This window comes from Phaethon aethereus (genome assembly GCF_964289735.1).
Source record: "Phaethon aethereus genome assembly, chromosome: 15".
NCBI lineage: Eukaryota > Metazoa > Chordata > Aves > Phaethontiformes > Phaethontidae > Phaethon > Phaethon aethereus.
This window is the reverse complement of record NC_138591.1, coordinates 886,237-896,714: the sequence shown is the minus strand read 5'-3', so window position 1 is coordinate 896,714 and position 10,478 is coordinate 886,237. Positions and strand designations below refer to the sequence as shown.

At 42.5% G+C, this 10,478-nt stretch overlaps 1 protein-coding gene across 1 annotated transcript; it reads right to left on the bottom strand.

Moving 5' to 3' along the window:
- Positions 1-4,001: 4,001 nt before the first annotated feature.
- UBFD1 (ubiquitin family domain containing 1) lies at positions 4,002-10,307 on the bottom strand (the record flags this gene model as incomplete). The annotated part of the gene is made up of 7 exons (XM_082006620.1): positions 4,002-4,112; positions 5,388-5,470; positions 7,921-8,026; positions 8,236-8,301; positions 9,493-9,701; positions 9,795-10,061; positions 10,277-10,307. 7 exons carry the CDS (start codon positions 10,305-10,307, stop codon positions 4,002-4,004), a joined length of 873 nt encoding a protein of 290 aa, XP_081862746.1.
- Between the last annotated feature and the right edge of the window lie 171 nt (positions 10,308-10,478).

The window sequence follows — 10,478 nt, the reverse complement described above, 5'->3', positions numbered from 1 at the left end:
AGCACCTTGACAGCATCACTGCAAGTGAATTGTTTTTCTTTGGCCCTTAAATTATGAAGAAGCAACAGATATGAACTGCGTCAGGTACAAAATTTACCAGGTTGTGTGCGTGTTACCAATTATAAAGTATTGTGTGCTAACAGTTTTTTATCTAGTTCTTTGAATTCAGATCACCTTCCTCTTTCATCATCAGAACATCCTCATTTTAGTTGCACATTTCTCATCAGTGTCATTAACGGAAATTAATGATTTACTTTAATCTTAAACTCGACATGAAAAACTTGCAAATAATACAAGATTTTCATGCAAGATACAGTCTCCATTCAAACCTAACCAAGGTTTAGTGATATATATTTGCATTGCTAATGCGATACTAATCCTGGAACTGTTTACGCTTGGGATGCACAGAGAAGGAAGGAATACTCAGCTCAGGACAAGGAGAGGAGAAGAAACCCACAGTGCTGGGCATGGAGAAGGGAAAGGGACGACGTACAGGTGAGCTGCAACACTCAACGCTGTCGGACGGGGCATGGAGGGCTCAAGGACTGCAGCAGCACTCCTCCCTGACAGGACGGCAGTGAGGAGGGGGACACTGCCCAGGCGCTGGGAGCAGCCACCAGCGCAGCGTGGGAAACACCGGCTTTGTTCTGTGGAAACCAATGTTTGTGTTACAGATGCTTTAATCCCCAGTGAGTAACCCCAGCAAAGCACTTGATACAACTTCATACCTCAAGGTGTTCACAGGGAATTTCACATATGTACAATAGGGAATCAATCCTATTGTATTTCAATACATATTCCTATATGTATTGAAAGGAGATCATTGAATTGTAATTTAATGGAAATAAACTTTTGTGCAAGAATCACCAGATATTACCATAAACTTCCTATGGAAGATTACACATTGGATCTCAAAGCAATCTTTATCAGCCAGCTCAAATACTGACTACATTTGCACTTTACTCACAGCGCTTGTATCTTAATTGCCAAATTCTTTCACAGGACCATTTGTTATGCTGAAACTGCCCTGGAGATGACCACAGTTTCAGAGAATAAAATCCAGAGTCAAGGAAGCAGCTCCCCAATTAGGCAAGCTGTGGTGCTACCCAACTAGAGATGGTGTTTTCTTAGATGTTAATGCTCATTAGTTAATGACAATAATTGCCTTGGGGGGGGGGGGGGGGGGGGGGAAATCAGTATATACCAGAAGATACAAAGCTCCCCATCATTCCAAAAGAGAAATGATCTTAAAAGTAGTGCAGTAAGTTCAGTTGGAATATTCATTTCAAAGAACTCCCAAGAAACCTACTATATTAAGCCAACAAGCATTTTATGTAAGTATCACTTTCCTGTATTTTAATTCAAACTTTGCACATAGAACAAAAAAGTGAAACTATTTCATTTTTCAAATCAAATCCAACTTTGGGTTGGAAAAGAAGCACCTGAATAGGATCACATTTGCTTAGTTTGTAATATTTTCTTCTCCATGTTTAAAACTGCTTTATAACCCACGGTTTTTATATTCAGTTTCTTTTGAGATGATCAACTGTACCTGGCACAGGATGCAGAGCAATCGTGTCCTTGGGAAAGGAGCAGACAGGAGTGTTAAAGGCTGCCTGTACGCCATGCCCTTCCAGGTGCCCTTCCTGCGCGGCAGCAGTAGATCAGGTATCTGCCCTCCCTCGGCACTAGCAGCAGAGCGTACTCACCCGGGTCACTGCGGCGAGCACAGGAGCCACAGGAACTAAGAGCCACGTCCTCTCAAGGAGCAAGCAAATGAAAGAACAGGAAAGGAAAATGGAATATGAACAGATGTACAGACAGGTCCAAGCAAGCCCAGTAGCAAGCGGGAGCTGATAATCGCAGAACCAACAAGATAGCCAGTGCAAAGGTGACCCCAAGTGACAGAAAAAAGCTAATGTCACCCATTTCCATTATACCGTAGTGCGTACACTTTCCACCAGATACCGAATTTAAAAGTTTAAGCCTTAACACCAGGATTGGCAAAGAGAAAATAAGAAACATGATAGTGGCATTTAAGTCGTAATCTTATCTCCAATTAACTCACGCCAACTCCACTACCTGCACTCGCTTGTGCCGAGCATCGGAAGGGGGCTGTTCGAGGGAGCGGACACAGCACTGCTGCAGGAAGAGCTCCTGTCTCAATGCATTTATGTCAAGACACACTGCTGGTGACTTGTATACAGAAAGGAAGTATCTCAAGCTACAAGAGTAACAAGCACATCACTAGTTTATATGAAGGCTATGAAACACCTTTAAAATTCATATTGCATGAATGTTGTAACTGAAAATACAAAACAAAAGCTGCTTACGTTGCTATCAAGAGTCTACAGGTAAATACGCAATCTTAACACGTACCATGAAGTGAACACTTTTCCCAGTCTCTCAAGTAAAAAAAAAATTAAATACTCATTTGGGAATTTGCACCTGCTGAGTTTCAAGTGGGTTGTTTCAAGGAGAGTGACAAATGGACATGGAATCTATTCCTGCAAGGCTATGTCTCCACGAGTTTCAAAAATGTTGAGCTACTTGCCTTGAGCAATGTCAAGCCTACAGCGTTAAAAGAAGAACAGTGATCTGTTAGATGCAGGTTTAACACAGAGCAAGACTGATTCAGTCTGACTGCACAATACAATCTGTTAAGGGTGTGCACCTTTTCAGGACTGAAAGGTCCATTCAGAAAACCTGAGATAAATGTCACGTGAATTGCTGAGATGATACGCAGAACGTCACCAAAGGTGAGGAGCATTATTTCAGACAGGACAAGATGCAAGAACCTCCTGTAAACTTGAGCAAGAGAAAAGCTGAAAGGTGATTTAAGTTTCAAAAGATCCATTGCTGGATAGATACTCTAAATTTGGTAAGATTCACTGAATAAGATCACTATAAATTTTCAAATCCAGGTCACAAAGGACTACTGCAGTTATTTACGATCCAAAATGGCATCCGAGCTTCTCTCTTCCCCGCTCCCCACACCCCCAAAAGGTGGCAGGAAGGTCTCTGGTTCACTCCCTTTGCGAGATCTGTGTCACTGCTTCACCCCGCTCACGCCAGACAGCATTACGCAGTGCACTCTACAGGTAAGCGTCATCGCAACAGCTGCAAAATGATTCTGGACTGCAACATGCATGATCAAGAAAATGCTCGGAAACATGTAGCACCCCCGGGGCAGGAGGCAGAACAGGAGCAGAGAGGTATGCAGGTGGGAGGGGAACAACTAACGTGGCATGAAAGGGGACGGTAAGTAGCACTGGGCCATTGCGATTGCAAAACATCCACAGTGGTATTCATCTGCTCCAAACATGCCACACAGAGAACCAACCCAGAGCTTCTAGTATTGGGAAAAAAACCCCCAACAAACAGGAGAGGAAAAAACCAAAACAAAACCAACAAAACCCAGGATATCTTTGGGTTAAAAAAAAAGAAAAGATTAGTTTTGCTACCAAAGAGTTAAACCTGAAATAAAAGGGCCAGCAGAATATGGCTTACTAAACATCAATTTTGCATACTGTTTAAAGTTTATTTTTAAAAAACTGTTTCTGAAATTCTCAGTCACAGCCAAGTAACTAACTTAAGTCTAATGCTTGTAACTGAAAGATTATGAAAATATTTTTGTTCAGACCATGTAAAAAAATCCTCAATAATACAATGTAATATTTTCTTTTTAAAACTAAATTGGAAGATCAAATCTCAGCAGATTTAATTGTATTACACACAATACTTCATGAATTAAGATTTATTGATTTCCATTGTATTTGCTTTAAATATGGTTGAAGTTGACTGCAGAAAAGGGATGGTGAAATTTTTAAGTTAAGAGTAAACTAATGGTGAAAGAACATCACCTCTGGCTTCCATCAATGCCTCGTTTATCATATTTTATTAATAAGTTCCAGGACTATCACATCCAGGGATGTTGGAGGCCTCTCCCAGCAGTGTCCTTAGCTTTGTGTCATTTTCCTGTGCCAGAGGTGAGCGTGCTTTCAAAAATACTGCCACTTTCCCAGCACCGTGTCTTTGATTGCATCAACATATTGAGTTGGTACCCAATAGACCCAGTAGTAAGATGCTTCTGTGGGGCCCAGCTGAAATGCCTGCAAAGTTAAAAATGACAACATTTACAAGTGGGAAACAGAACAGCTTACACCAGTGGACAGACACAGCTTATCCACTGCAAAAATCAAAGAAGTCTGTTATGCCTACAGCCTCCTTCAAACACGTGGCACACACTACAGTTATTTGATAAGCAATCAAAAAAGCATTCCTTGGAGAAACAAGAACTGCAAAGTACCAATTAAAATGATGAGCTCTTTCCTTTTATGGTATCATAGCAGCAACGAAAACTCTTGGCCAGTTTCAAGAACATGAGGAAATTATTCTGGAAGACAGAATCTGAAGCATAACTCAAAGTCTCTAAAGAAATGACCAGAATGCACAGAGTTGAGAAGCCAAACAGGAACTAAATAAGACAATAACCACGTTTTCATAGTCAGTCATAAAAGTTCACAGAATTTAATGTTGAGACATTAACACCCTGTTCTTAACTTCTGTCAGTATAAACAGAAGAGGAGCACCATGGCATGCCAATAACCTCTATCCTCGCTTTAGGGTAAGAGTTTATTGTATCATATTCTGAAGAAGACATTTTCTTACATGGATGATCAAAAATCAAGTATTTGGACAAAGACTAGATCACCACCCTCCTGCAGACAATAATTTTAAGGTATAACATTTCCCCTTTCTTCCCCTAAAGAAGGAAACAGACTTATATAAGGAACTTACTTCAACATTAAAAGTTAGTTACTGTACTTTGGAAAGCAAGACCTCAAAAAACCCCATAAATTAAAAGAGAGAGACAAAAATTCAGTAGAATTAGCACAGCGCTCTTCTAAAATGCGTTACTTTCTAGACCTGATACCAGTTTTTCAGAAAATTACATATGGGGGAAAAAAAAAAAATATTACAGCATCAAATCACTGTGGTTTTTTTTTAACCTCCAGCAAGGCCTGTTGTTTATATAAATACAACAGAAACTAGAAATTAAACTAGTATAGGAAAATATCACTAATGTTAACAAGTCATGAACTATATTGTGAGCATTTTTACCATCTTAACGCTGTCACAAGACAGAAGATATGATGTAACGCTTAATCACATAATGTTTGTGGAAATCTGTGCTGGTTTCACACAAGTAGCAGATAGTCCACATGCCACCCAAAATATTTACACTGTAAGAGCAGACTTCGTCTACATTCCCACCTTCCACAACACGAGGCTGGTATTACTATCCATCTCCGACTTGCACTGTTTAAAAGCCTTATCTCTCTGTATTTGCATGAAGTAGTTATTAAAGTAGAGACATTACTTACCATCATGTGATAATCCTCATGTCCTTCAATAGGTTCACTCACCACATTTTTAATGGACCCCATGGGTAACTTTTCTGTTCTCTCTACATCAAAATTGATCAAAGTATTATTTCTGATATATGAGGACGTAGTATTTCATATTAATTTCAAATACCACCTCCATTACTTCCAAAAGTTCCTCATGTCAGCCTTTGGGTGAACTTTGGACACCTGGCGCCCGGAAGCCCCTCTTCCACATTAGCACATACCTCACAGCTGGCACGCTAATAATTTGAAGGAATCCAAAACTGGATCACACAGTTCCTCACATTTTATGTCTCTGCATCATATTAAGTACTTCAGTGTAGCTGATTCAGGCCTAAAGTGAGTGAGTGAGAGGAAAACCCTGGCTTCATTTACCATTTCCCCATAAGGAAATCTACTCAGACCAGCAGAATTACTCACCACAGTGAAAGCTGGTCCAGGTGTAAGAGTATGCAGGACTGACTACCAAGGATTATACTAAGCTCTACAGAAATGACAAGGCTGAAAAAGCTGGATAAAGATGGACTAACTAACTCTTTGAAAGCCTGCCCTGATTCTACCCTGAGGCAGTGTTCAACTGTTACTGTAAAAGCAAGGAAATATTAACAAGTAAATAGGGAAAGAATCAAAAAGAGAAACTAATGTCAGCCAACCAGAGGTAACCAACAAGAATGACAAAGTTCATGTCAGAATTTCTCTGTCTCAGTTCTGTCCTCGCTTCTTTCTGAAGACTGAACTCCAAGATCCTTCCTTTCAGTTCCAGCTTTCAGTGTCAGCCTAAAATTATCTTCTTGGATATAAGACAGAAAAACATAAACACTACAAAGGAGAAACAGAGCTACGAGTTCCTTAGATATATCTAATTTGTGTGACCCAGAAAAAAACCACCTACCTAAAAAAGGCACACAGGGAGATAAAGTGAAGACAAACATTCTCTACCTCAGTGCTGTAACTAAACAGACTCCGAACTACACTTGACTCGTGACACTGATTCACTGAATAAAAATCTTACTTTTCACTCGTTTAGCATCCTGCAAATCAATCACTCTTCAGAGTATCTCAGCAATAAACAAATTCATATTATCAATGCCTCTACAAAAATGACACAGAGCAACTGAGAAACATCTACCTACACCAAACCTTAGGCTACAACAATGTACAAAGTGATCTATGAACAGGGAGGCTGCATGGGGGAAGAATCAGTTTCAACTTTCCAGGACTAGCAAGTGGAAAAACTGCATTAACACCCAGTTGGTTTTATTCTAGCCCTTACGTGCTGGCATCTGTCATGAATTTCTCAGAGCAGGAGGGAGTTTTTCCCCAACAACAGTCAGCAATTATAACCATTCCCTAGAGGAAGTAAGCTGCTGCTAATTTTGGGAAGTAGGGAAACAGGTTACATGAAAGACAGATGACTGCAAGAAGAATCAAATTTCACAGCTTAAGAAACACTAATCTAGAACACTTCAGAAATACGAAACTGGAAACTCGTCTAGAAGGTGAAGGAAGATGGTTAATTACCTAAGTACTAATAATTCCTTTAGAACACATTATCAATAACAAAAAGATCTGGCTGCCCAAACTAGAGAGGAAAAAGAATAATGTCTCACTCCATCACCTAGCCCAGAAGAAAAATCACTGCAATTAGTACTAACAGAGGTTTTAAAGCCAGAAAAATCTTCACAGTCAAGTCTGTCCTACAAAAGAAAGGTCAAAAACTTCTGAGATTTCTGCTTACTTTGGAAATAATGTAGCAGCTGGAAGTGCCATCCAAAGCTAACGTTACCATCCACTTAGGTTACTTTACTGGGACAGCAAGCAAGCACTTGTATGCCTCTTGCTCATCACTATAATATTGCCCCATCCTGGTCAAACTAAAGGAACACAGCTTCCCTTGGAGGCAGGGGGTTATCCGAGATGTCCTCAGCAATGCAAAGTTATCACTACAGCACTTTCAGCTCCTCCTGGCACCACTCAAGACAGTAAACTGATTCCTCTGCACAGCAACACGTGCCATAGTTTCTGCAGTTGTACATCACTGAAACAAGACACCCGACTAATTTTGCTTGGAAGGACAGATAATGACAGAGACGCCAGCACTCCTAGTTTTAATTCCGGTCCTAAGATTCCCTTTCGAATCGTAGCCAAGTCATTGAGCCTCTATGTGATGCTGGCATCAAACCAATGTTTATGAAGTGCTTTTGAGATCTGCTAGAAATGCCAAATATTATAATTTACATTTAGAGCTATGAATAGCAGATTGGAACATTAATCTTCTGGCACAACTGAACTCAAGTTTTTCAAGAACAGAAGTAAAATATCAAGTAATATTCAATGATCTGGGAGAAAGGCATTCGACAAGAGGAAGCAAAATTTAGTTTTGAAGTATTACAATACTAACATTATTCCCTAAACAAAATTTACTCACACCAGAAGCTATTTCTAGGTCACAAAATTCACTTAGAGCCCAATTATCAGTTATTCACCTCAAAGTTTTAGAGTTGCTCACCTTTTGTACCAATCCATAGCTGGTCTTGCTCAAGTTTAAATGTCAATCTTACTTTCCCCCCTGACTTGTTGTACATGCCAGATAATGGCACTGTTGGCAGGCGCTCCTACAAAGAGGCAACATAGTAAGTCACGGTGAAGGACTTTAACAGGAAAAGCTATATTCTCTTAACTTTTTAAGCATAAGTATGATCCATCTTTTCAGTTTTCTGCTAAGATAGCAAGGAACAATTGAACCAGCAAAGAAAGGTCTCAAACCACAAAAAAAAAATCTCTCTCCTGATTATGACAACGTCTGAAGTACTTATTTACTTACCTGAACACCTTTAACAGAAGGCATCACATCATCAGGTTTTCCTTTATCCAATACTTTTCTGTGTTGCTACAATATAAAAACAGAAATTAGAGTTTACAGGAACACAACAGAACTTTTCATTTCCTTCCAGCTGCACCCATGACCACATCCCAATAGCACCAAGAGACAGTTAAGGACTATTCACAGTTATTTATCACACAGGAAATGGTTAATTTTCAAAGGTAACCGAGCGCTTTCTATGAGAGTCTAAAGAAATTACATAAATGAATAAAACCCAAATATAACGCAAAGGGTAACATCCCTTCTAGAATTTACATATACATAAATATATATTATAAAAATTTTAAAAATCCCGAGTCCTACTTTAATATTTTACATGCTGAATCACATAGTTGGCATTTGGCAAGACAGTTTTAACAGTCAAGTGTTATATCCGGTGAATGGCAGAAACCCCTCCACATTTGACAGTGCAACATACTGCAACACAGCAACAAACCAGAAGAGATTAGAGCAGTAGTAACTAAGAAAACCATGCTCACAGCTTGTAAGTTGCTGAGTACCTTTAAACAATGATGGAACTTACAGTGAATGTGAACTATGATAAATTATAGAAAAACAAATGCATGTTTCATAAAGATTGCAGTTCAATGATGCACTAAATGTTTAATCAAATTTATTTTGAGGAAGGTACGGGGCAGGCAATACCTTGAGCTGAAAATCCTTTATCAGCCCACAACACTGCAGCACCGCCACCAACCCAACCCTCACTGCACTGTACTTCACTCCCTATTTGGAGGCAGCACTTCAAGAGGCACGAGAAGTATTCAACATCCACGTTCCCGTCAGTGCTGGGACAGCTGAAGGAACTGCTCTCTTGGTGTTCATTTTAAAGGCAGTTTTTGGAGATCAAATTATTTTGTGCCAACAAAAATTAGTCAGCTTTTAGATATAATTAATTTAGACTGTGTTTGAGCTAACAGCCATGAAATTTACTATTTCTTGTCTGAAATGCTAGGCTGTACCTAGCACCAGCACAAGTGGTGTCTTGCAAAGCCCCAGCCTCCACCAGGCTAAATGTTTTTCTGGTGCTAGAACTCCTCTGCACAAAGCCCTTCTTCTTGTTGCTTAGCTGTGAGAAAAGAAACCCCAGCCTGCCTCAAGGAGGAACAGGGCTCAACAGTGACTGCAGAGTATTACATGAGAACCGCGTAAATCCTACAGCTCCCCCAGACCAGGAATTATTGAGACATGAATAACCTTTTGTCTGCAAAGTGGCTCCTTTTTATTTTCTTCAGCTTTGACCTCCTGTTGAGCAGCTTCTTTAGGTGTATTTACCGCTAAAACATCATTGATAGTAGAGCCAACAACCATTATTTTCGCTCCATTTGTTACTTTGATTTCCCGCAACGTTTTCTCCTCTGGTAGAAGTCCCTTGAACATAACTTTCTGCATAGCAGGTGGAAGGCCTAAGAGGCAAGAATAACGATTACGAGACTGCCCGAGAGCGGCGAGAGGAGGCGCGGGCTGAGGCGGGAGAGGCGGCGGCAGCACCGACAGACCTGTGAGCGAGTGGATCTTCTGCTTCAGCTCGGCCCCCGTGCTGTCCAGGCAAAACTTCACGTCGTACTTGTTCTTGTTCCAGATAACCTTCAGCTCCACCAGCTCCTTCCCGCTCTCCGCGTCGCCGCCGTTGCTGACAGACGCCTGCGGGGGATCCCGGCGCTCCTCGCCCTCCGGAGACCGCCCCGCCGCCGGCGAGCCGCCCTCTCCGCCGCAGCCCAGCGGCAGCTCCTGAGCCTCTGCCTCCATGCCCGGCTCTTCGGCACCTGGAGGCGAGAGGAGAGGATGAGCCAGGCCAGCGGGAAGCTGGCCCGGCCCGGCCGCCCGCGCTCCAGCCCCGGAGCGCCGCCCGGCGCCGCGCCACCCGCAGACTGCCCAGGGCCAGCTCCCCGCGCCGGCGCCTCCCCACGTCACCCTGCGGTGCCGCCCGCCGCCGCGCCGCGCCGCGCCGCACCCCGCCGCCCAGACCGCGAGCTCCTACCATCGGCGGCGGCGGAGGCGGCGGCGGCCATGATGATTGTGTACAATCTGCCGCGGGGCACGCCGGGAAACGCCCGCCGCTGCCTGCTGGGCCGCGCCGGCTCCCGTAGCCCGCCCCCTCCCGCCCCTCTCAGGCCGGTGGGCGGTGCGAGCGCCGCAGGCCGCGCCCCCGCGCCCCGGGCTGCGCCGCTCGGGTTCGCGGG